Consider the following 26,756-nt stretch of genomic DNA (forward strand, 5'->3'; position numbering starts at 1 on the left):
TTGCACATGTGATTCTAAGCTAGTATTTAAAAATATAATAGAATGTTATGTTCTTAATAAATCCGCATTGCTTGAATTATTATGAATGTAATCATTAATATATGTGCATATAAACTACATAGATAAATTTTATTAAAGAAAACTAATTTATAATTTAGGATATCAAAGCTTAGTAGAAGATCTTTAAAAAAAAAAAAATAGAGATCCATATAAAAACATCAAATTGTTTATAGTTGATTTTTTTTTTCCCCCCCAAAATGCATGTGGAATGAAAATTCATCTGTATATCTAACGTTAATTGCACAGACGTCATTAACTAATATCCAAAATATAATTAGAAGATGCCCGATAAGCTCCAACTCGATCTCACGTCTGTACCACTTGCAACACAACTGACATTTTGGTAAGGGAAGAACTGCAGATGCTATCAAACTTTCCAAGTCTATTCATGGGAGGTTGGTTGGAAGTTGGATCTTGGGGGGAGGAAGAAGACGACGGCCGACAGGTGACTCCCCTGGAAGAGGACAAGTAGGTCCGCGTCCGAGCGTCCTTAACCAATCGCCCGCTTCACCTACCCTCTCTTTTTTTCACAAAAATCCCACCTCACCCGGACGAACGAGCGCATACTTAACTCTTCTCTCTCTCTCCCATCAACCTCTAACTCGAGCCCGGAACAGAGCCCATGGCAGCAACCACGAATCCGTTCTCTGTTTCCGTCTCATCCAAACCAACCGGGGGCTCCGCTTTCCCTAAACCCAACGACTCGGCCGACTTCTTCCTTCGCGTTCAGAACCCTCTTAACACGGTCTCCCTCCGGTCTTCGTTTGTTTCTCCGGGTTCGACCGAGTTGAGTTTGAGCCGGGGAGGGGGTTCGGTGACGAGTGCGAAACGAGGAGCGAGGTCGGCGAGGATACGCGCTAGTTTGGCTGAGGTTATGGACCAATCAGTGGCTAAGAAAGATCCTATAGCTCCAACAACTGTGGACGTCGATTTGGGCGACCGCAGCTACCCGATTTACATCGGATCGGGACTTCTTGATCAACCTCACCTTCTGCAGAGGTATTTCAATTAATCAAATTGTACTCCATGATTATACTTATTTCTATTGAATGATGTCTATTTTGAGAAAATACTTGATTTAATAGTTTCCTTCAATCTTCGTGTTACATTCCTGCGTTCTGCTTTCCAGCTACAAGTGCAACAAACCAAGACAAAAGGAAGAAAAAAAATGAAGTCTCGTTATGTCTTAGCGAATTGGTTAATATCATGTGTGGAATCACTATGAATTAGGTCGAACACGCGTTAATGCTTCTTGAATTTGTTACTTTGGTTTGAATTATTATTTGGGATTTTCATAGAACCAAAAGATCCTTCTATTCTGAAAAAAAAAAGGTAGCATCTAATACTATATTACAATGTTATAGTGTATTTTGGCTTATGCTCTCTTTGGAAGTTCTTTAGAAATTTTATAGTGCATTTTTAGAAGTTTTCGTGCAGTGAATGCAAAATCAGTTGACGGACCCAACTTGCTTTAATATTTAGAAAAGCTTGCATTTTTTTAATTGCAGATTTGTCAATAATCAGTTGACTGTTATGTCATAGGCATGTTCATGGGAAGAGAGTTCTTGTGGTCACTAACGACACAGTAGCACCCCTCTACCTGAATAAGGTTGTTGAAGCTTTAACTAAGGGAAACCCAAATGTATCAGTTGAGAGTGTTATTTTACCAGATGGCGAAAAATACAAGCAGATGGTTAGTATTTTGAGGTTTGAAATTGACTTTTGTGTTTGGGTGTAATGGATGTTCCATTAATCAAATCAATTAATTGCATATTTTATCCAATAGGATACTCTTATGAAAATCTTTGACAAGGCCATTGAGTCACGATTGGACCGACGTTGTACATTTATTGCCCTTGGAGGTGGCGTGATTGGTGACATGTGTGGCTTTGCTGCTGCGTCCTTTCTCCGTGGTGTTAATTTCATTCAGATTCCTACAACAGTGATGGCTCAGGTCTGTCAAATTCTTTAATTTATTTTTAGCCCCCTCAAGTATTCACATTAATGTTTTTAATTCCTTCATTATTGTATATTTTTAATGGTATTATTATTTTTTTTTCAGGTGGATTCCTCTGTTGGTGGCAAAACTGGGATAAACCATCGCCTTGGGAAGAACTTGATTGGAGCCTTTTACCAACCTCAATGTGTACTTATAGACACAGACACATTGAACACGTTGCCTGATAGGGAACTGGCATCGGGGCTTGCTGAGGTTATAAAATATGGGCTTATCATGGATGCTGAATTTTTTGAGTGGCAGGAGAAGAATATGCAGGCATTAATGGCTAGGTACAAATACAATAAGGGAAAAAACGTCCAACCTATGACAATGACCTGTTTGAGTATTTTCATGAAAATAAAACATCTCGTGGGACATGAAACATTGGAAAAACTTGTTCAAAAAGGCATTCTGAATATTGGTGGTTCTTTAAAGGCCTTTGGAATGTTTATGTTTTATTTTAATTTTGTTCTAGTGTAGCTTTATAGTGCATTTTGGCTTATGCTCTCTTTTCTCTGCATATTGCAGGCTACTTTTTGTATTTTTAATTTTTTAGACATGCTTACTCATTTGTGCAATTATTATGTCTTTTACTCTCTTTATAGAGAACAATCATGTATGAATATAATGGGTTAGTTCATTGCAGGGATCCCAGTGCACTGACTTATGCTATAAAACGGTCATGTGAAAACAAGGCCGAGGTCGTGTCCCTAGATGAGAAGGAAAGTGGACTGAGGGCAACACTGAACTTGGGACATACATTTGGCCATGTGAGTTATTGGTTAATAATAGTATTTATTCTAGCTTGCACAACTGCAAGCTTTGTGCTTAGCAATTCTAGTTTGTGTGAGCATTTGTTTTGACTCAACTAATCTGTAACTCTAATAACTATGAGTTGGCAGAGTTGCGCCACTGCATTTCACTGGAGTGGATTGATAAAAGATGTAAAGTTTTTTCAAAGTAGTATGCATTTTTTCAGGGGATTTTATCAAGTGAGACAAACTAATCTTGCTTTTGTACTCTGTCGATGTTGATGATATTTCTTAGATGGAGTAGAACTTGAGGGTTGGATACCAATCATGCACATGCTGTTGTTGTTGGCGATTTGTTGGGCCAGTTCACCTCTGCCTCAGGCACTCTCACCAGCATCCAATTTAACCATTGTTGGCTACAAAATCTTTAACCAACCTGACGTTATAGAATTGCGTCAAAAAAAAAAGATGTCTGCAGAAACCGTAGATGCCCAAAAATGGTCAATCCACTGACATTTTTCTTTTAAATTGATCTCTCTGATGTTGGCTTAATTAAGTATTCTGGGGTATCATACTCGTTAAATTACTCTGGTCTTCTTTATCAATTTTAATGGAATCCGAAAAGTAGTAGAGGGAATTATTTTAGCTTATGATTGAGTGATTTTGATGTGGATGTTTCTTGTGCTAATCATTGACCGCATTTTATGTTGTCTGCTTGCTTGGGTGAGATCTTATATAATTATTTGTATGTTTTGGGTTATTGTGTTCTATAAAGCTTTGGTTGGAGTCACCCTAGGGAATTGCCTGCTTGGCCTCCTGTCTCTCCTCTGTGCAAATGTGCAACTAATATTAACATGTGGATTCCAGCTTGTAAAGTTTATCAGTATACCTTTTACAGTTTGAACGTAAGACTAAGTTTATAATAATGATTATTATTATTATTTGAGATGTATATGTAATTAGGCCGTTGTATGATCAATGTATTCTGTATTTTCCCATCAGAAGTAGGTCCTTTTTTTAAGCCTTTCTCGTAATGTGCCACATCTTTCTAGGCAATAGAAACTGGGTTTGGCTATGGACAGTGGCTCCATGGAGAAGCTGTTGCTGCTGGCACGGTATTTTGCTCTCTCCTTACCAGGCATTGCTCTTCCTATGTCCCACATTAATGTTAAAGGAGGTTATTTTCCAATTTTCAGGTCATGGCTGTTGACATGTCATATCGTCTTGGTTGGATTGATGATTCTATTGTGAAGCGAGCCCGCGACATTCTACAGCAGGCTAAGTTGCCTACTACTCCTCCCAACACCATGACTGTGGAAATGTTCAAGTCTGTTATGGCGGTAAGATAGTGAGGCCGCCATTATAAATTGCAGCTGAGATTGGGTTGTCTCATCTTTAATGCCTCTGTCCTTTTGGTATGGCAGGTTGATAAGAAGGTAGCTGATGGGCTACTGAGGCTGATACTTTTAAAAGGTCCTCTAGGCAATTGTGTTTTTACCGGTGATTATGATAGAAAGGCCCTGGATGAAACACTCCGTGCATTTTGTAAGTCCTGACTCAATATCTGAAGCTGCTTTTGGTCTCAGCTGTGTGCAATTTTTCTATTTGTACTCCTGGTCTTCCTAAAGTCCGTCGGCAAGAGCTTTACCAATTTGTAATTTTAAGTGTAGCATGTTTAATAATTCATTTCTGTGTATTCATAATTCATTAGTCAGTTAGTCCTTCGGCATCCGAGTTTCAATTTAGAGATCTTTCCTTGTGTTTCTTTTAGCGAGTCTGAAGTAGCTGGAAGTTGGTGCCAGCAGTTTGGTGTTGTATAATCCCCCGAGGGAGATTAGGTGGGCGACGATCCTATTTAATCTGTAAGCAATAAGCTATGACTTCATTGCAAGCCTATATGGAAATCACAAGGAATAAATGTGACCGTACACCAATTTATTTTTATTCTTACTTGTTAGAGTATTTTCATTCGGTTTCCTAAATTTTAGCTAAAAATAACACTCCCTATAATTTTATCTTAAATTTTACTCATCTTAAAATAACTTTTTACATCTCATTCCGTATCATTTCTTTATTCTATTAAAATAATATTCTTCTATTATTTCTTTATTACTTTTTTCTCTCATTTCTATTTCCATTTTTTATCACTAACTTTTTTGTCTTATTATCTCATTTTCAAATATCACATTCTAATAATTTTATAAATACATATACGATTTTTTTTCTAGATATAGTATTATTTTTCAATCAACATCAGTATTAAAAATAATATTTTTTTAATGTATATTTTTCAACGCATTGGTATTTTTTTAATATGAGTTTGTCTGCATATATTTCAGTAATATTTGATTTGTATTTGTCTAACGGTAACATTTTTTTCATTTTCATATAACGATAATATTTTTTTCAATTTCTCTAACAGTAATACCTATCTGCGTATTGATGATAAAATTTTGTCATTTCTCCAACGGTAATTTTTTTTGTCTTTTTTCCAACGGTAACATTTATTATCTTATATGTAACGGTAACTTTTTCCTCTATAAATACGTCTTCTGCTTGCATTCACATTCTCAGAAACTCAAGTCTCATTTGATCTAAGAACCGAAATTCAACATTCTCTCTTATCTCCAACTCCCTTTATCAAATGGCACGTTCTTTTTTTCACAAATTGCTCACATATTTGTCCTCTGAAGATGAGTTGGATGATGTTCTTAATGTCAAGGTCGATGGAGAGTCATCGAGGCATCGTGGCAATTGCCAACGTCGTAAGTTTTTTCGGCGTGATCATATTCAAGGGCACGAGCGCTTTTTCTGCGACTATTTCGCAGAAAATCCAGCATATCCCTCGAATCTATCTTGAAGGAGATTCCAAATGAGTTGACCCCTATTTCTCCGTATTTTAAATGAGATAGAGACTTAAGAGCCATATTTCGTCTAAAGAAGAGATAATGCCAGAAGACTCGGTTTATCTTTTATGCAAAAGATAACCACAATACTTAGAATGCTGGCGTATGGGGTTACTAGAGATTTTATGAATGAATACATATGTATTGGAAAAAGCACCACAATGGAGAGCCTTAAAAAACTCTGCAAGACAATTGTAACTGTTTTTCAGATGAATATTTACAGTCTCTAAATGCCAATGATATTGGTCGATTACTTGCAGTTGGTGAACAATGGAGATTTCCAGGAATGCTGGGAAGCATTAATTGCATGCATTGGAAGTGAAAAAATTATCTCGCTGCCTGGAAATGTATGTACTCGAGCCACTTTTGTGAACCAACTATTATTTTAGAAGCAGTTGTTTCATATGATCTTTGGATATGTCATGCACTTTTTTTATACCTGGTTCACATTGACATAACGATATTAATGTGTTAGAGATATCTTTTATTTTCACGAAACTTGCCCAAGGACGTACTCTTCCAATCAATTACACAATTAATGGCAATGACTACACTATGAGATACTACTAGAGGTGGCAATATGTGACACGACCCGTTAACCCATTACGAATATGACACGATAATCGTGGGTTAGGGTTTGGCCTTAACAGATTCGGGTCAAAACGGGTTGACCCGTTAAGATACGATTGCTTAACGGGTCACTAACGGGTCAACCCATTATGACCCATTAAGAAATTAAATTTACCTTTATACCCTTAGACCTAAAGGGCAAGGAGCATGCTAAACTTCCTTCTTTAAGTTCTAAATTTGTTTAGATTTGTGTTTTTAACTTTTTATTATATTTGGGATTGTAATATGAATATATTTACATTGTATGTTTTGTTTATTATATTTAGGATGTAATTTTAATAATGAATTATTACAAGTTGTGTGGATCATATTTGTTTGGATTGTAATTTTAGACTTGTAGTTAGTTTTTTATTTTTTATAGATATTATTTATATTTAAATATTTATATAAAATCAATTAAGTCAAACGAGTCGTGTCATGTCGTATCGTGTCTGTTCAACTCATTAACGTAAATATGTTGAAATGGAACAAGTCGTGTCGTGTTGCATCGTGTCAATTTATTTCTTATTCATTAACGGATCGTGTTGTGTCAACCCGTTATCTTACCGTGCCGTGTTCGGGTTTCAAATTTTGACACGAAATCCTTAACGGGTCGTGTTCGTGTTGACCTATTAAATGTGATGTACATACCTTGACACGACACGAACACGACCTATTAACACGATTTGACACCCTTAGATACTACCTTGTAGATGATATTTATCCCAAGCGGTCAATGTTTGTGAAGACGATTTCATCACCCCAAAGAAATAAGAAGAAAAATTTTGCCGCAGTACAAGAATCCACAAGAAAATATGTCGAGCGTGCATTCAGCGTACTTAAACAACGATTTGCAATCGTTCGTAGGCCTTTCCGAATTTTCAAAGTCAAGGAGTTAACAAATATAAGGAAAAAATGTGTTATTCTACATAACATGATCATTGAGGACGAGCGTGATGATAGTCAGGGTCCAAACATAGAGTATGATCAAGTTGATGATGATATTCCAGAACTGTCGCACAATCCAATTAGTGAATTTATCAACTTCATTCAACGTCATCATGAAATTAGAGACAACTCGGCCAATGTTTTGAATACCGTACCGGATACCGTACCGGTCAAGGCACTGGAACGAAATATTTCGGTACCGGTACCGTTTCGGGATAGCGTTTCGGGATAACGTTTCGGGATAATCGATCTATAAATAAATTATATATATAAATATATATAAAAATTATATTCTAAAATAATAGTCTATATATAAATAAATTATATACAAATACATATATATATAAATTATAAATAGTCTAGTCTGAATTGAGGGTTAAAAAATAAGTTTGTAGTTTGAAAGAACGAAAAAAAAAGAAAAACACAGGCCGAAATATCGGCCGGTACTGGCCGAAATATAGGCCGGTATAGGCCAAAATTTAGGCCGGTGTGACCGGTACCGGCCGGTATGGTTGGTATTTTGGCCGGTACGGAACAGGTATAGTACCTGTACCGGCCGAACGGTCAAAACGAAAAATTTCGACCGTACCGGCCAGTACGGTACGAAATTTAAAACTGTGAACTCGGCACATCATCAATTACAAGCAGATTTAATTGAATATCAATGACAGATTTATTTCCAATAATAGAAGAGCATTTTCTGTTGGATTCTCTATCTTCTCATTAGTAGCGACTATGTATTTCAGTTTCCACAATATTCATTCTAAAAAGCATGTTTTCTTAATTGTTACTGTAATATTTTCATTATCTGTAATAGTTTAAACATTTATAATGTCGAACATAATCAAGCAATATTTATCCATGTTAGACTCAAAATTGGGCAACCATATTTTTAAACTGCCTCAATAAATACTTGCTAACGTACAAATTATAAAATACAACAAATGTGCCAAATATTTAACAATAACCCTAAACATCAATCTCAACACTCAAGCAAGTTATACAAATGTCTGAATACTGAATAAAAATGTTACAAAAAAAAAAATCAAAATCAATTTTCTGATGCATTGTGTCTCGTCAAGATCTCCCTTTGAAGTTGCTGGAAATATACCCATTGAACTCCAAGCAACATACTCACATTAAGCAACATTACTCGCTCCTCTCTCTCCCACTGGGTGATTTCTAGTTTCTCCACTTCCAACTTCAGTCTCTCGTCCTCTTGTCTAATTTTATTTCCTTCATTTTCTCGATCATATGTCATCTTCTCGGCCTTGAACCGAAAAAATTCTTTCTCCTGAGCACATGACTCCTCCAGGAGAGTGTACTTACGCTTGCTTAGCTCCGCAAGCTCATCTGATGGTCTACCTTGGGTTTTACATTTTCTTTTCTCAGCTTGTCTTCCCATTGGCATATCCAATTCGATGACATCATTATTCACAACATTCTTGACCTCTGTACTACCAATTGAATCCATAAGTAGATCAGGTGCAACTGCTGAGGTATGCGAATATGTCAGAGACAACATTGACCTTTGCTTCATCCCGTCCTTTGTGCAACGCTGAATCTATTTCGGTTGGTCCTTCAACAGCTACCAATAATGCTCGAACTGAAAAGATGTTTTCTCAAGCGATTGGTACATGATATTCGCTTTTTCAAACTTCCAATTCAAGCATAAAATCAAATAATTAACCACTCACTAAAGATAAATGAAACATAACGCATAAATATTATAAATAAGTGCAACAATAATATAAAAGTGAATGCTTATAACTTGTATTGATTAGTCATGCCACTTTGATTCAACCCTTCAACTTGGGCGAGTTTAACACAAAATTTGTTCGTCACATTTTGAATGACTGCCCACCAATGTATTAAGGACCCAACACTCCATTCATTTGTACTTTTTTTATACTCATTGAAGTATTGACTAATTTTTTCTCAAAGTTGGGCGTATTTTTTGTCCGTTCCCTGGATGGCATCAACGCTACTATTCAACCATGCGGAGACAAGTAACTTGTCTTATTCGAGGGTGAAGTTTGCACCTCTGGCTGATTTTTTTTTTTTTAGAGGGAGGCTCTACTTGGGGTGGGGGTGGAGAGTCATCCAAAGTCACGGAAGATTGTTCACCTTGATCACCATAAATGTGGTCAAATTCAGGCTCTTGAGTCAGGAAGCTGGTGAAAAACATATTTCCATGCTCTTGTGAATCCATCTCTAAAAAGTTGTAGACACAGAAATATGGTACACATGTTAGACAATTAAGAGCAATATTTGTAAGTGATTTTGATAGCCGGCTCAGGAATCCTATGGTAACATATGACCACACTTGGCACCCTCTCTCGTATGGCTGCAACAACCGGTTGCCACTATCTATTGGGCATCTGGATTACCATGCCATGGAGGTGTGTGCCAAAGTGTCAAATGTCTCCATGAAGATTTTCTCATCATCACAGCCAAAGGGTTAGGGAACTTAAATCCAATAATAAAATCAGTTTGCAAAATAGAAAATAAGAGCATTCTCATCAGCTTCTCTTAACACTTGTATATTTTGAATGTGGCTCAGAATGGTTTATAGAATTTACATCATGTATGAGACAGGAGCTCAACATCAAATGATCTTACCCAAACCCTAGTTGCCTTTTGTGAAAACTATCACAAACTGGAATATGACCATCAGGGTGAGGATTACCCCACTATATCGATGGGGTCCCACTAACACTTATGAATTAACCCCCACTAACACTATCATCACGGCCTAACAGTAGATATGTAGCCCCCCCCTCCCCACCACGAGAAATAATTATTTATCAGTATCAAACACTACAAATGTCCCAACAACACAGACTAATTCACAACTGAGGAGTTAGAGAAGGAAAATCCAATACTAAGCAGCATGCAAAATGAATAAGAACATAAAAACAGAAACTAGAAAGTAGCTAATTTAGTCCAAACTAGGTAATTCAAGCAACAACAACTCAATACATGGGAACAATAGCAAAGATACCACCAAATCAATTAACAGCAAGATAATATCAATTTGCTCATACCAACAAACACATGCAACCAACAAATCCAAACTCTGCAATTCCACAACATTCAATAATAGTAGATTTGGATTTCAGTGTGCCCTGCATCATATAAAGATCAAACATGCATACAACCAACAAAATACCACAATAACCTAGATATAATTTACTGAAAAAGCATACAATTTTCACAAACCAATTGGTGCAATGTCTCAGATTCAACCATGGCATATACATTAGAGCACAAGTCCAAAGATACACAAAGAGACTAATGATTCAAATCATGAAAGAATAGTCTGAATAATATGAAAATCTGGTGAAGGAAAGAACAATTCAAAATGAACTCAGTCGACTATTTTTTAACAAGTTAATCAAAATCATTTAAACTTAATTAGTTCCATTAACTTATTTATTTCAATTTTCTAAATAAGGTGAGTAAACCAAAGTGATAACTGAAGCTAAACAAAACCAACACATTCAAAGCCAATCAAAGTGAGGCGTAAGAAGAAAAAAAAAACAATTATCCAAATCCAAACTAGAGTAGCAAATTTTTTAATCTGAATCTTCCATTTTGAGTGCTCAAATACATACAACCAACAAGTCCAAATTGTGCGATTCCACAACATTCAACCATGGCAGATTCAGATTTCAATGTGCTATATATTAAAATAATAACAAAATCGGGTGAAGGAAAGAATAGGAAAAAATGAACTTATTCACAGTTTTTTTGACAACTTAATCAAAATTCTTTAAACTCAAGAACTTCCATTAACTTATATATCTCCATTTTCTAAACAATGTGACTAATTGGATGATAACTGAAGCTAAAGAAAGCCAACCCAAACAAAGCCAATCAAAGTGAGGTGTAAGATGAACAAAAACCAATTATCCAAATCCAAACATAGATGCCCAAATTTATGTTGACAATAATAGTATTGAGTGCCCAAATACAACAAGTCCAAACTGAATACAAGTCCAACATTCAACCATGGAAAATTCAAATTTTAGTGTGACCTGAATCATACAAAAAGCCAACATGCAAAAAATACTCGAAATTCCTCAAATTTTCTCAAAGAACAAACAATTTCCTCAAACATATAAGAGCAATGTTTCAGATCCACCCATGGCAGATACATACATTGAGTGTGCCGTGAATGATCATAGATCCATTATCCATTCAAACCCTAGAGCACCAAATAAAATGCAGGGTTCTCTAATTTCAATGGCCAAACAAATCAAGATACATACAACCAAGAAGTTGAACAGGTAACACATGAAAACCATAGCAGATACATGTATCAAAGTTGCCGTGAATATGGGTTACAGATCCATGAACATTCAAATCCTATAGTACTAATTTAAATCTAGGGTTCTTGAATTTTAGTGGTCAAAGTGATAAATACAATAATATTTAAACTCGAAAATATATTAGATTCAACCATGGGAGAGAAGCTCAATGTGTTCGATTTGTGCAAGAGAGGACAGAGTCCAGCCATGGAGAGAAGAAGAGGGAATATGCGAGAGAGAAAGAGATAACTTACATATATTCAGGTCGATGAAGAGAAGCCATCGTCAATAGTGGCAAACGGTGCGAGAGAGTGCCTCCACAAATGAGGGCAATCGAGAGTGGAGAGAGAGGGCAATCGAGAGTGGAGAGAGAGAAACACGCGGGACCAACAACAAAAAAAGAAGAGGATGGGCAATTGGGGATGTACTATATTTGGAGAACCACTGTAGCTCCCCTAAATGAAATCCCTAATTTAGGGAATGGGATGGGAGGGAATTTTTTAGCTTCCCCAAAATATTTTTCCCCTGAATTTTAGAGATAGTTTAAGGCACCGGATGAGAATGCTCTTATCCATCAAGTAAAAAGAAGTTTGTGCAGTCGGTGTGCGATGCTAGCCTTTGAAACAGATCAATTCCTTTTTCTCTTGTTTACTATATTGGAACTTAAAATAATTGCTGAGGAATTCTTGAGTATCTTTTAGGAGTTCCAAACATCAACTCTCCTTACATATCATGTCCCTTGGTCATCTTGCAATGTTCAGTTCTATAACATTGTTTCTTCCTTATCAACACCCTTGTCCTCAAGGAGTCATTCTCTGCCAATGGATAAGAACTTCATCAGCTTGCTCTTTTCGGCTTCTCGCATCTATTTTCACTAAAGTATCATCCCATAAGGTAGCTGGTTAAAAACTGCTACATGGTTTCCGAAGTCTCAACTTCCTTTTGATTCGTCATGTAGCCGTAAGGCTAAAATATTGTTCAAAGTTGAGATAGAGAGTTGATATGATATGAGATGTGATGAAAGTTGAATAAAAGATTATTTTTATTTTGAGATTTGAAAAGTTAAATTATTTATTGTATTTTATTTGAAAGTTTGAAAAAATTATAATGATTAGATAAGATAAGATAAATTGAGATGGTTTCACTATCCAAACCAGGCCTTAGAAAATGAGGCAAAAAATTCATTATTTTGTCTTGATAAAAGATTCTTATTTTTGAAATAAATCCTAATGTTCAGATAAAATCCAATTTCGATGCGAATACTGATTGAAACCTCCCAATGATGGACAACTGATGATAGCACCTTGAGTGATACTAGAGTTTCTTAATAGAAATTTCTGACCATTTCTCAAAAATTAAAATGGCAGCCAATGGTTTTTCCCTTTTTACAGTTGACGTGTTAATATATTATGAATAATATTATTATGCCTCCTTAATTTATCCTCTTATTTTAACCTTTCACATATTTATTTTTTTTTTATTTTTTTTTTTAATGATTAAAAAAATGACTATTAATGTATTTATATTTTTTTATTTTTTTAAAAAATATTTAAATATGTTTAAAAAATATTTGAAATAAAAGTAAGAAAAAAAAGTATAATTTACTTTAGACGGCACACAGAATGGACATATGCAGGTGACAAAGTAGCACCACACATATATTATATGTATAATATTGCACAAAATTGTATTTACAAATATCGTGTTAAAATAATTCATGCGTGTGTTAAAAATCACAATGAGTTAAAATGAAATGAGTTGATATAAAAGTTAAAAGTTAAATAAAATATTATTTTTTTAAATTATTATTATTTTAAAATTTAAAAAAATTAAATTATTTATTATAATTTATATAAAAAATTTTAAAAATTATTATAATGAAATGATATTACTTAAATCGCATGAGAGAGAGAGAGTGAGGATCTCGTGGCATATAGCATGACTCAAAAAGGAAATAATAAATTAAAATTTAGAAAAGAAAAGCCTTTGGCGCGAGGGTTGGGGTAGTGAGTAGTTTGTTGGCCAAGATTGGCGCTCAAACGAACGCTTCAACGGCATTATTTCCCGGCCATCAATTCTAATGGGTCTTTCTATTTCTCTCTCTCTCAGTTGTTTCAACCAAAATCCCCCCATTTCCCCCCATTTCTAGGGTTGGGGCTCCGAATCCTCCACTCCCCCCCTTCATTTCACACGGTGCTTTTCTTTTAATTGTTCTTTGCATTTCTAAATTTAGGATAATTTGTTCATTGTTTTAGGGTTGTCTTGAAAATTTCTCTGTTTCTTTTTCCGTACATACTTGTGATTGAAGAACAAGAACAAGAAGACGCAGTAGAGGTTCCAGATTAAGGTGGTGTGTCGTGTGTGTATCCGTGTGATCAGGTCCTCAGGTGAAAGATCTGAGGCTCACATATAATATTTATAATTGTAATTAAATTACTGAAAGAAAATGAGCGCTTCGAGGTTTATTAAGTGCGTCACGGTCGGTGACGGAGCTGTGGGTAAAACTTGCTTGCTTATTTCCTATACCAGCAATACCTTCCCCACGGTGAGTCCCGACTCTTTGTATCTTCGTTCCGTCGTATAATTGTGGGGCCATGATTGTGTTAGGTTATTTTTTCTTTCATTCTTTGTGTTTAGTTTCGTGTTCTACTGCGGGAAATATGATTAGAAACGAAATTTGATTGGTTTTTATGCCGTCATTGGTTTATTTGGAAAACAAGAATGAGAGAAAAGAAAATAAAGAGGTTAAATTTGGTTAAAAATGGTTTATACGTAGGGGGCGGAGTGCAAATCAAAATGAGAGTTTGTGGTTCATGTATTATCTATCCTCAGCTCAACTAGGTAAAGGCATTGACTTGTTGGTATATGATTATTTCATTTATGCCAACGTTTGGCTTAATTAGTCAAAGATGTTATCTTTCTTATATGTGGCTTTCAAGTTGGAAGTGAGTAATGAATTTCTTTAAGATTTGGTTTGCATGGTTTTGATCTGGATTTAGAATTTGTCTGTTCATTAAAAGTTGTGGTCTGGATAAGAATATTTGAAATCTTATGTACTCATTTCAAATGCATGTCCTTTTTATGAATTTTCAATTTTGATGTATTTCTTTATTATGTTCACCCTGCCAAACAAATTGAAGTACATCTGCAATATCATTTCGCCAATTTCATTTCGCCAATTTTGTATTCATGCACATGTTATAAAGTTTGGGGTGTTGATTTAATGCAATGCGGGGACCTTTATAACTATTTACATTTTGTGGGAAACAGGATTATGTGCCTACTGTTTTCGACAATTTCAGTGCAAACGTGGTTGTCAATGGGAGCACTGTTAACCTGGGGTTGTGGGATACTGCTGGTAGGTTTGCAAAAGTCACCATCTTCTGTCTATAAGTCTATATTTACTAAGTCTGAATTTAATACTTGTAAAACAGGACAGGAGGACTATAATAGGTTAAGACCTCTGAGTTATCGTGGAGCAGATGTTTTCATTCTGGCCTTTTCTCTCATTAGTAAGGCCAGTTTTGAAAATGTTTCTAAGAAGGTGAGAATTTTATTGGACTGGTTCTTTTTTTTTTTTTTTTTCTATTTTTTAAAAAAGCAAAGAATACCTTTGAGATGAGAAATTTTTAATGTTCTGACAAATTCTGCTTTCACTGGATTCTCTTATAGTGGATTCCGGAGTTGAAGCATTATGCACCTGGTGTCCCAATAGTTCTTGTTGGAACAAAGCTTGGTACGGATTTTCTTTCCTATAATGTGGCAATCGATGTGCTATATGTTGTAGACAAAAACAGTCTGGGTTCAATTTTGCACCAGGAGATCCATCGGATTATATGACACATGGTTCTAGTGGTCAGGTTCATATATTGGTGGTTTACTCCCCAATAGTGGGCACGAAGGACCTGCCCATGGTGACGTTGCATGCCAAAAAAATTGATGTAGCTATATTAGCTGCTGTCCTTACCTTCTTGCTTCTGCAGAGGGAATTTTCTCCTCAGATATTTGTTTATTTATTTCGGTCTTTAAGTTCGACTCAACGTTCTTGTTAAACATGTCTGATGTGATTACGGTCTGTTGTAATTCCTACGGCTTTGAACCATCTATCTTTTGTCCAATTTCAATGCCGTATGCACTTATTAAGCTCAAGTGGCATTAATTTATTTTTTCTTCTTTAAGAAACGGCTTAAGTGACATTAGCAGTAGTTTTGCTGATCAGTTATGGATCAATTTACTTATAAAAAAAAAATATATGCATCAGTGTTATTTCTTCTCAAATGTTTTTGTAGGTCATACCATGATAGTATTTTGAATAGCTATGTTATGTAATTAATAAATTTGAAGGTACTTGTATGTTCATTGAACTCTACCATGATTAAGATTCGTGTTGACATCTTGCTGTGAGTGCTTTTAACAGTTCTTTGAGTATAAACTTATATTGAGCATACTTATCAGATATCTGTGTGTGTGTCTATATATGTTGGAATTTCTATATGTAAAGTGGTATTATTCAACTTTTTACGTGAATAAAATACACAAAAGACTGGAATTATTGCTGCATAAGCTTGGGAAAGGCTTTGAATGTACATTAATGTTTGTGCATGTGCATATGTATTGTGATTTCTCATTGTTTCTTATTAAAAAATGATTATGTACAGTGCTCATTTCAGTACTGTTTTCTTTACCAGATTGCTCCTAAGTTTATGTAATGAGTTTTAAAATTATGAAAACTCCTTACTGTTTTGCAATTTACTGTGGACCAGATCTTCGGGATGATAACCAGTTCTGTATTGACCATCCCGGTGCAGTGCCCATTTATACTGCTCAAGTAAAGACTTTTGCTTTGTATATTCTGATGATAGATTGCTCAATTATTTCGCTTGGCAGTTTTTTTTTTGTTTTTTATTTCTAACTACTTTAAAAACTATTTTTCTACTTCAAGGGAGAAGAGCTGAGGAAGCTGATTGGTGCACCTGCGTATATCGAATGCAGTTCAAAAACACAGCAGGCATAAATATATCTTTTTTCGACAGCATTCATGTTTTTTATGATGCCAATGGCTTTTAATTCATTTACGGAATTGTAACTTGCAGAATGTGAAGGCAGTCTTTGATGCGGCCATTAGGGTTGTTCTTCAACCTTCCAAGCAGAAGTCAAAGAAGAGCAAAGGACATATGAATTGCTCAATCTTGTGATCAAATAGGTGTGTAAAGAGATAAACAGCTGCCTATCACTCTCTGTCTTACCCTTGTTCCCCTTCCTCTCTTCTTTCTTCCCTTTGCCCTTCCTTGAAGAGGCTGAGTCAGCTGGTTTAAACTGCTTTCTTGGAATTGTTATGATCTTTTAATTTTTTAATCTGATTACATGGTTCCCATTTTTATTTACCTAGAGTTGTTATATCGACGTATTAAAAGAAAAAGAAAACCTATGTAGACTAGTTTGATGTATTGATGGCTACTTTGTATTACTTAGTATTATGCTCTAAGGGCTTGCTATTTGTGTGGTTTTACTTTTACGGAGTCTTAACAACATGATATATAGTTTCTAACGTGCATCGTGGATTTCCTTAAAAATTATATACTATAGTGTATTTTTTTTAGATTCAAAGATGCTTGGTTTAACATTTTGAAATTTTTTGAAAACTAAAACATAATTTGTAAAATTTCTCCAAACCAAACATGGCCTTAGTTTCTGCCAAATTCAGAAGAACCAGTTTACGTCCAAGTTGAAAAAAGCCAGCAATTGAATGGTACTGTCATCCCAGAGTCTGTAGTATCTCCAATGGGGCTGATAGCCTTCTTTAGTTTACCAGGAGAGAGTCGGTTTACATTAAAAGATTTGAAATATAGGCTTGGTTTGGATAGAGAGTTGCTTCCACTTCATCTTATTACATCTCATCTTAATATCAAAACACTACAAATATAAAAACTTTTAAATTTTCAATTTTTAATTTTTTCATCTAATTATTACAATTTTTCCAAACTTCCAAACAAAACATAAAAAACAATTTAACTTTTTCAAATTCTAAAACAAAAATTATATTAAAAATTATATTCTAACAATATTTTAATTTTATTCAATTTTTATTTAATTTTTTCTCTGCTTTCCCAAAATCTCATAAAATATTTTAATTCAAATCATTTAATTATTATTTACAAATCATCTTCTTACTATTCACAAATTATTTCAACGCATTTTATCTCATATTAATATCTAAATCAGGGTTGAGTTGATATGATCAGATAATTAGGAGACCCATTTTAGTGCTCAAATTTCAACATAAATGTTTGTTCCATGTCCAAGAGATCATGAGAAAGATCATTGAGCTAGAATGACCCCTAACATCTTAAGAGCTACAATGATTCTAAGAGCATTAACATCAGCTTGGCTATTCAATTAGCCAAACTTTGGCTAATATCTAGGTCAAAATTAAATTTCACATTAGATTATCCATCTAAACTTTCAAAAATAATTAAATCGTATTTATTCTAAACTTTTTTATATATTTTCTGTTATCAAAATTTTCAACATATTTTATTGATGTACAGGTCATATTATATTTTTAAATCAGAGGTCATAAAAATAAAGAATTCTAATTAAAATTAAAATTCTAATTTTATTTTTAATATGAGTTAGTCATATTTTATAGCTTGATTTTTATGCACTTTCTAGCTTTGTATGTCTACCTATTCTTGGATAATGCCTTCTTATTATTAATAAAACTATATCTATTACATAATGGAAGGAAAAAAAAAAAAAAAAGAAAAAAAACTCTATTACATAAAATAAAAAATTCCTTTTCCTGATCTTCGGCAGCAGTTAGTGAACCCAACCACAGCAAAATCTAAGATAATAGTTTTAGGCTTTGGAATGGTCTGAATTGGGTTTAGGATCATGAACTAAAGCTTATGCAGCCAATGACCCACTTCCATATGGTTGCTTTAGCAGCGTTATGAATAGGCCTCAAACCTGGTTGAATTTCTAGGCAACCATAACTAATAGTCATTTCCTTAACCAGTAAGTAAAAAAAAAATTAAAAAAAAAAACAATCGATGGATTCTGTTGATAGGGGTTCTCGGTTCAAATGGCATTTTTCTTAAACAAATATCACATTCGAGGACTTTTTCCCCTCAAAAACTATGGGAAAAAATACCCATAGCCCATAAAACTAATGCCCAGCCCACCAAGCCTTTACTAAGGACAAAAGGGGGACCATGAAGAAACAATAAGGGACATGAGTGAGACATGAGGGCTGTACATATCAGGATGGCCAGGATAAGAAGGGAACGAGAGATGTGAGAGGGAAAAAAAGTGTCAGAGGATAAGGGGGAGGGACCGGGCTCTCCCTTAGTGAGATCTTCTTCTTCAAGCAACTATTCAAGGAAGACATCGCCCTCAACAAGAAGAGCTCCGACCTTTTATATAAAGTGAGATATGAGGATTCATGAGTGATTGTAAACTGATATATATTATATTGGAGACTTCCCTCCCCAAACTCCATGAACATAGGCATATTGCCGAACTATATAAATCTTGTGTTGTCTCTTTTTACTTTCACAGCCTTTATTTTCTATTCACCGCCATGGACGTACGAAACACCACCGTACAGCTGCACCAGAACACTGTCGGGGGTTCCAAATAATTCACATCGCGGTACCGGGGGTGTGAATTTGCCCAGGCCCGCGAAACACAACATCAACAATATAGTTGCTTTCATGAGTACTCAGACTGACATATTGAGTTGGATCTCATGGACAAGCAAGAGATTCAGATGGCATAATATTGCCATCGGGCACATGAGTATAAAGTCATGATGCAGTGTCTGGGCACCCTTCTCTGGGAAATGATGAAAAATCCAAATCCTGTAGTTCTAGAATTTCAAGGATTTTTGCCATGGTGATATCCTCTTGAATCATGAGACAATCATTCTTCAACGACGACCCTTCATTAACACTCCCATTAAGTGAAGAAGACCAGTCATCGCACAAAGACAAAGGTTGAGCTGTGAAGTGAATCCACGATCAGAAAACTCGGGTATGGTATTGTTGAGAATAAGATCATCATGACCATATGTTGAGCTTTGTCCACCGGAGTGAAACTGAAGTGCTGTATTCCTCATCTCATGATGAGTTGTTGGATCAAAACTGTTAATGCGGGGAGGAAGTTGACTAGGCAGTGATGTGGGGAATGGAATAAAGCCTTCTTCGTTAGGAAAAGTATAGGATAGATTCATGTCCTGATCTGAAATCATTGAACAGTCGTTCGCCAACGACCCTCCAACACTCCCATCAAGTACTGCAGATCCGCCATTGCTCATAGACAAAGGTTGAGCAGGGAATCCATTGTCAAAGAAATCAGGTCTGGTATGGTTGGAATTTAGATAATCGCAAATGTTGAGCTTTGTACAAATTGAAACGTCTGATCAGGTGCTGTATTGCTCATCTGAAGTGGAACAAAACTATTAAGGAGGGGAGGAAGTTGATTCGGTGGCGATGTGGGAAATGGGATCACGCATCCTTCACTGGAAATGGTAGCGTTTGATGGAGTATGTTGCTCATGATTTCTGTTTCCTACTTTTTGCACCTTCTCATACACCTTGCAGAGAACCCAATCATCCAACTGCACAGAAACATGAACATATCTTATTATTGAACCTCCGAACCATTGGTTTTTGTACGTAATTTGTTTTAATAATTAGTTAATGAATAATATATTCTAATATTTGGGAGGTAAATAATATTAAAAAAATTTTATTTGCAGTTCTGAGTAGGGACTGCGTGTACAATCCCGTTGATGAATGGAAGTAAAAAGAAAAAAAAATCATTTTAAAAAAGATATTATTATAATTTTAATTTTTTTAAATATAACTGTATGAGCTTGTATGAATAATCCTATAGAACTATATGTAGACATTATGGGCAAAATTCTTTTTGTAAAATGATGTCGTCTCAAACGTGGCATGGTTTGATTTGCATATATATATATATATATATATATATATATATCTAGCAAATTGAGTTTTATATTAGATAGAACTTTAATAAATAATGAATACTACGTGGATGCAAATAATATTAGGGGCATTAATATTTAATAATCTTAGGACCGGATAAGATGCATGAAATATTATTTATCTATTCTAAAAGATCAATTCTAAAAACTAATAAAAAAACTTAAAAGTAAAAGAAAAAATAATAATATTATTATAATATTAGGGGCATTAATCTTAGGCAACATTTCTATTTAATTTCTAAAAAAAAATAATTTGATACGTACGTACCTACGTACCTTGATGGGAGGTGGAGTGCTACTTGATGTAGTTGGAAGAATGAGGTTCTTGTTAATAATAAACTCTTGCATTAAATAATTAGGTTATTTGGAGGGTTTCCCTTGATAATAGACAAGTGATTTTGCATATCCAATTGTTGAACTCTTTTTTGGGATGGGACGATCTCCTCTCGTTGTCTTCCAATATTTGTCACCGGCAGCAGCACGACTCGAACGTTTTGCGTTTTGATTCTTTCGAACTAGTCGACTGAAGAAGTACATTACTTTCTCTTCTCCTGGTTTGCAATACATCTTTGTACGTCGACCATTATCAACATATTAGCTAGCTAGCATGTAATAAACCGAGAAATGATATTTATAGTTATAGATCAGGACAACACTCCTTTTAAAAAAATAAATAAATATAAGATTACGTGAAAAAATTAATTTTTTAATAGTATATCTCGCTCTTTTAAAAAGAAGTGCGCAATACTTACACAATCCATCAATATATCTAACATTCTTCGTAGAATAAATGAAGCAAATCCGAAAAAACAAAGAACATGCATACCGGCAAGTTGGTTGGGATTGTAGTTGTAGATATCGAGTTCATGGATTATGTTGGGGTGCATAGGCTTATTCAAGACTTTGTTGATCAAGTAATGACAGGCCAACTCTTGATCTGTGGGAATGAAGCGAATACCAATCGGAAATAAATCTAGAAATGCCTCCACCCTACTCATTCTTCTTCGATTAACATCTTCCTCTTGTTTTTCCATTGTCGAACCTACTCCTTCAACACTGTTCTTCAAAGTCAGGACGGCCGATTTTGTTCAGGCTTTATTTGGTTTCAAAATCTATCTTAATTCATCGTTATAATTTTTTCAAATTACAATACAAAATATAATAAATAATTTAATTTTTTTTAAATCTAAAAATAATAATAATATTAAAAAATAATATTTTAATAATATTTTATCATCTCAACTCAATTCAGTTCAATATTCAAACGCAGCCTTAGACTTCAGAGACTGTTTCTGAACAACTTTAATTAATGAATGAGGATACAAGAAGAAAAATTCTATTCATAAGCCTCATATATCACACACCACCTTTTTTATTATTTTTTTAATTTTTTTCTTATTAAATGTGTAGTTTATGAACGATGAATAGAAGAATTTAATTATTTTAAGAAGAATAAAATAAAAATAAATAAATAAAATTATAATGTTTAATGTGTGAAGTGTATGAATAGCAAAACTCATACAAAAAACACAATCATAGTAGGAATTTATAGAAGGCGGCGCCCGGCAGTGAGGCTGTCATGATCCAAAAAGTCCGAGGCTCCCAGGACTCAGCCCAGTCCCAAGACCCAAAAAGCTCTAACCCGGCCCTTCCGGTTAAAAAAAAAAAAATCTCAAACGAAGTCGTTTTTGGGACAAAACCGTATTTCTCCTCCCCCGTCTCCCACTTGAGGTTGTTCTGACAGTGCGACCTCCTATTTCATGGAAGAAAGTTCAAGATTGCCGTTGCCGGACGCGTTCCTTGATTTTCTCCTGGCAAATGGGCTTGATCCTTCGATGTACACTGCAAGCGATTCGACCCCTCGTTACGTAAGGTACTCGCTATATCACCAATTTCATTCATTTTCGTCGATGTTAAGGTGCTTCGCAGAATTTAATTTTGCCCAAAACAAAGCAAAGCTTGATATACTGCCACCAATGGAACTTACTGTATTTATTTATTTTTTGTCTGCGACTTCTGGATGTTTACTTTTATGTTTATATTATGATTTTTGTTTTCATTCATTGTCATTATTTTGTGTAGGTTGAAACCTAGTTGTGAAGATTTTGTTGAAGAGATTGAAGATGAGATGAAATGCAAGCTTGAGAAAGTGGGTTGGTTACCTGGGTTCTATTCTCTTCCGCCTGATATTCAGATTGCTAGCTCAAGGGCGTACCGAGAAGGAAAGGTGAGCGCATAAAATATTAAGGGGCGCTGCTTTTATATCTGCCGTTGACATGTTAACTCGTCTGCAATGTCTAGCAAACCTTGTCTTCGTTTGCCCTCTTTTTCTAGAATATTATATTCATTTTACACTTTCGGAAGGACATGATTATACAGATCCCATTCAGTTGTCTTCCTTTACTTCGTTTTTCTTGGTAATTGGGATTTATTTTTTTCAGATTCTTAGTCGAGGCTAAGAATCTGATTTTCATTTTCAACTTTTTTGTTTGTTTGGCGTCATTTGGCTTTCTGGGGGTACTTGACCATCAAACGTGTGTGATTTTAGTTTCAGTTTATGAAGCTTTCTAATAGCATTCTTTGTTATTTACTTTGGATTGGCATTCAGATGTACGGAATTGATGCGGCCTCTGGAGCTGCCGTCAGAGCACTAGATGTTTCAGCAGGAGATCATGTCCTTGATCTCTGTGCTGCCCCTGGTATGTTACTATGCATCCTCATTTAGACAGGCTAATGCTTACTTCAATCTAATTTAACATGTATATCTGGCTACAGCAACATGGGGATTTCATATTTTGCAGCTTCAGCGATAGAACAATTTTGTCTCTGTGCTGTTATTGTTAATGGTGATCAAACATTGTTGTCACCAGATTTTTGTTTGGGACTGCTCAGTATCAAAATATTGTGCTGACCTCTGACTTAGAAACTTTTTTTTTTTTTTTTTGGGGGGGGGGGGGGGGGGGGGGGGGGGGTAATGGTATAATCCAGTAAATTGATGTCCCAAATGTTATATTTTCCTTTATATGCCATAAATTGTGGTTGAACAGGAAACTTTCTATTATCTACCCTCCTGTTAGATGATTAACTTGATAAACAAGGCAACAAGGGCCTTTAAGATCGATCATCTGATTCAAGTTTTCTCATGTATCTTGTGTCTTCAGGTGCTAAACTGTGTATGATAGCAGATATTCTTGGCAAATCGGGATCTCTAACTGGAGTTGATGTTGCAAGCCAACGTATGGCAGCTTGTAGAACTTTGCTACAGAAATATGCTCTGGGTGATCGATGCCGACTCTTTGTTGCTGATGGAACAACATTTGCCCTCCTTCCTGTGATGTTTCATTCAGATTCAAAATCATGTAATCAATCTGGAAAATAGTTCTGATACATTTACTTGTAACTTAAATGTCTTCCTGCTTAAGATTTGACATGTGAAAGTAATCATCTACCAGCTTTTGATGCGTTATCATTCCGTCTAGTATTGAACAGGCAAAAGTGCTGTGGAAGGAAAGGGAGATGCATTCAGGGAGTGGACATCTAGAAGACCATATAAAGAAAGAAAAAAAGCAAATAAAGTTATGAAAACCATTTCTTCACAGTTGGTCCGGGGGACTCAAAATCAAGAACTTATATTTTATGGGCGGCATTCTGGAGTGGTTGGGCTCACTAGAAGTGAATTATATCAACCTGCTTGTGAATGTGAGGTTTCAAGGCGGGGCTATGACAAGGTAAATTGTGCAGTTAAGTCAGTTGGATTTTTCTGAGTTATGAATCTTTATTCCTTGCAAATTCTAATGGCTGTTGGTTTTAACTTCAGGTCCTTGTGGATGCAGAGTGCACTCATGATGGGTCAATTAGACATATTCAAAAATTTGAACAATGGGGTTGGACAACTTTTCAGCGCCGTGTTTTGGATGCAGAAAGAACTGATAGCTTGACTGCTCTTCAGGTTTCTGATCCATTATGCAGTCTTTGCTGAAAATATTACTTCTGTTTTGGAATTTCATTTGGAAGATACAATTGGCATTTGCTGAAGTGATATGCTAATGACAGAATATTGCTCCCTTGCCATTTTAGTTTTTCAATTATGTATCTTATGGGATGAAGATTTGCTTTGAAGCCCTGCTATAGCCGTAGTTAAATTTTAACATGACCTTTCTTTTTCTATAAAATATGTTTTTCCTCAATTGCAGTTGAGACTTCTGAGCAATGGTTTTAACCTGCTAAAAGTTGGGGGATCCCTGGTCTACAGCACTTGCAGGTGCTTTCCACTAACAGTTCTTATGGATCTTGAAACACAAACAGCCACATTTTATGTCATATTTGGGTCTTCTAATTTCTACTTTTTGTCCTTTTCTATAAATTAGTTTAACAGTTGCTCAAAACGAAGATGTCGTAGAGCAGTTTCTCAAGGAACATGCTTCTGCTGGTAGGGTTTTTTGCTCTGAACCTTATTCTCTAAATTTGGTTTTGAATTTTAATTACTAGCATATAAAATATTTGGAGACTCTTGCCTGCTATTTGTATGACAAACGATGGAGCTTGTCTGAAACACTTAGGGCTGGTTTGGATTCATATGTGAGATGAGATAGTTTTAAATGAAAGATGAAAAAAAAAATATTGTTAGAATATTATTTTTTTAATATTATAATTGTTATGAGATTTGAAAAAATTGAATTAGGATTTGAAAAAGTTGAATTGTTTATTATATTTTGTGTGAGAATTTGGAAAAGTTGTAATGATGAGATGAGATGAAATGAAACACTTCTAAATCCAAACAGGGCCTTAATGCCATTTTGTAGTCAAACAGTTCAGATCTGTCATGGTGGTTTTGAGTCATGTAGAGTAAGCTAATAGTTGCGGATATAATTCCCATTAAATTACTCTTTACTTTTCTTGGTAAGCTATTACTGCCATCTGTTCTCAAACCCACGTGTTTCTAGGGTGAGAATTAGGAGGCTATCTTAAAATACTCAGGAAATGATCAGCTAGGAAATTTAAACAATAATATTGTCTCTTGAAAATTTGGTGGATGCTGTTTTATCCATTCGTTTTGAAGTGAAGAGCAGAACCTCATCAGTCATTACAATTTCCATTTTTCTTATATTGTACTGATCCATATATATTTGCATCTTTTAGAGCTGCGGGAGGTGGAGGATGCCAAAAATTGGCCTTGCAATAGCGGGCGGATACCAAAGACCTTGCGCTTTGACCCTTTGACATCACAAACTAGTGGCCTCTTTGTAGCAAAGTTCATGAAATTGGCCATTTAATGAGGTTGGTTCTAGTGCAAGCGCTTGTTTCCTACTGCTAAATGACTAGTTCTCATGGGAAAAGAAAAATTATTTGCTCATTAATTGCTCTTTAGATGTGGGTGACAAGATTTTCTTTTTGATATTACTAGAAGCAATTTGTATTACAGAGCAAACATATGCTGAACAAAATCCAGCCCCCAATTTAAGACCAGAATAGAGGTTTAAATTTAAAATCTTTGTTTTGATGCAGGAGTTTCCCTGGTTGAATCTTTTGCCCTTGTGGAAAAAAACTGCTCATTGGCTGCTAACCTGTCACGAAAGGGATTGATGTAGTCCTATAGTATGAGTTGAACGATCTAAGATAACAGTTACTTCCTGGGTCACTAGGTTATTCCTGTACATTGATGCTGCCTCAGCTTGCAACAATGGTCTTATCGTCCAAGCATGGGGAACCTGTAAAAAAACTTCATTTTCTTCGACTCTTCCGGAGTTGCATTTTACAGGCTTCCGAAAGCAGGAGGGCTCAAATCGGATTGTATTCCAAGGGAAGTCCCCGTGTTGTCGTCACTGTCGTGGAAAGTCTCAGTTGCTCGTTCTAATTGTTTGAGAGATTTTATCTTTAGATGGATTAACAGTTGTTGGTTAGATCACTTTTGCGTATTTTTTTATGCACTTCATTAATTTGATTGATTACGTCATTTTTTTAATATAAAATAACTATTTTGGTCAATCACATTAGTAGAGTGAGCAAAGATTATGTAAAAGTAACTGTACGTAGCAAAACTCAGATATCCCTATCCTTGACTTTTTACTTAATATCTTGTTGTCTTGTTGGTGCTGGTGATCAAGTTGCCACTAGAAGAAGAGGTAGAATGATAGACATCTATGAATTGAATTTGTTA

General features: G+C 35.3%; 3 protein-coding genes across 5 annotated transcripts; all 3 read left to right on the forward strand.

The window, feature by feature from the left end:
- Positions 1-356: 356 nt before the first annotated feature.
- On the forward strand, positions 357-4,529 carry LOC121262469 (3-dehydroquinate synthase, chloroplastic-like). The gene is made up of 8 exons (XM_041164953.1): positions 357-1,059; positions 1,603-1,753; positions 1,847-2,014; positions 2,123-2,349; positions 2,706-2,829; positions 3,864-3,926; positions 4,008-4,151; positions 4,236-4,529. The coding sequence occupies exons 1-8, from the start codon at positions 683-685 to the stop codon at positions 4,365-4,367; spliced, it is 1,386 nt and encodes a 461-aa protein (XP_041020887.1). The 5' UTR covers positions 357-682; the 3' UTR covers positions 4,368-4,529.
- Positions 4,530-13,524: 8,995 nt separating this feature from the next.
- On the forward strand, positions 13,525-16,967 carry LOC121262472 (rac-like GTP-binding protein RHO1). Of its 2 annotated transcripts, XM_041164956.1 has the most exons (8): positions 13,525-13,780; positions 13,896-14,132; positions 14,858-14,945; positions 15,022-15,131; positions 15,260-15,323; positions 16,351-16,415; positions 16,530-16,595; positions 16,681-16,967. In XM_041164956.1, the coding sequence occupies exons 2-8, from the start codon at positions 14,034-14,036 to the stop codon at positions 16,780-16,782; spliced, it is 594 nt and encodes a 197-aa protein (XP_041020890.1). In that variant the 5' UTR covers positions 13,525-13,780; positions 13,896-14,033; the 3' UTR covers positions 16,783-16,967. The 2 variants fall into 2 exon arrangements, with proteins under 2 accessions (XP_041020890.1, XP_041020889.1); XM_041164955.1 differs by having other exon boundaries at positions 13,525-14,132.
- Positions 16,968-22,314: 5,347 nt separating this feature from the next.
- On the forward strand, positions 22,315-26,211 carry LOC121262474 (rRNA (cytosine-C(5))-methyltransferase NOP2C). 2 transcript variants are annotated; one of them, XM_041164959.1, is made up of 10 exons: positions 22,315-22,472; positions 22,682-22,826; positions 23,196-23,298; positions 23,761-23,958; positions 24,089-24,327; positions 24,417-24,548; positions 24,793-24,860; positions 24,967-25,028; positions 25,739-25,876; positions 26,105-26,211. In XM_041164959.1, the coding sequence occupies exons 1-9, from the start codon at positions 22,360-22,362 to the stop codon at positions 25,870-25,872; spliced, it is 1,194 nt and encodes a 397-aa protein (XP_041020893.1). In that variant the 5' UTR covers positions 22,315-22,359; the 3' UTR covers positions 25,873-25,876; positions 26,105-26,211. The 2 variants fall into 2 exon arrangements, with proteins under 2 accessions (XP_041020893.1, XP_041020894.1); XM_041164960.1 differs by having other exon boundaries at positions 23,208-23,298.
- Positions 26,212-26,756: the final 545 nt, after the last annotated feature.

This window comes from Juglans microcarpa x Juglans regia, chromosome 4S (genome assembly GCF_004785595.1).
Source record: "Juglans microcarpa x Juglans regia isolate MS1-56 chromosome 4S, Jm3101_v1.0, whole genome shotgun sequence".
NCBI lineage: Eukaryota > Viridiplantae > Streptophyta > Magnoliopsida > Fagales > Juglandaceae > Juglans > Juglans microcarpa x Juglans regia.

Bases quoted from the DNA above. Each gene is read 5' to 3' on its own strand.
- LOC121262469 (XM_041164953.1), top strand. From the start codon at position 683: ATGGCAGCAACCACGAATCCGTTCTCTGTTTCCGTCTCATCCAAACCA. The intron at 2,015-2,122 runs GTCTGTCAAATT...TTTTTTTTTCAG, and splicing joins CTACAACAGTGATGGCTCAG to GTGGATTCCTCTGTTGGTGG. The intron at 4,152-4,235 runs GTAAGATAGTGA...TTGGTATGGCAG, and splicing joins TGTTCAAGTCTGTTATGGCG to GTTGATAAGAAGGTAGCTGA.
- LOC121262474 (XM_041164959.1), top strand. From the start codon at position 22,360: ATGGAAGAAAGTTCAAGATTGCCGTTGCCGGACGCGTTCCTTGATTTT. The intron at 23,959-24,088 runs GTAATCAATCTG...AGTATTGAACAG, and splicing joins TCATTCAGATTCAAAATCAT to GCAAAAGTGCTGTGGAAGGA. The intron at 24,861-24,966 runs GTGCTTTCCACT...TCTATAAATTAG, and splicing joins CTGGTCTACAGCACTTGCAG to TTTAACAGTTGCTCAAAACG.
- LOC121262472 (XM_041164955.1), top strand. From the start codon at position 14,034: ATGAGCGCTTCGAGGTTTATTAAGTGCGTCACGGTCGGTGACGGAGCT. The intron at 15,132-15,259 runs GTGAGAATTTTA...ATTCTCTTATAG, and splicing joins TTGAAAATGTTTCTAAGAAG to TGGATTCCGGAGTTGAAGCA. The intron at 16,596-16,680 runs GCATAAATATAT...TGTAACTTGCAG, and splicing joins GCAGTTCAAAAACACAGCAG to AATGTGAAGGCAGTCTTTGA.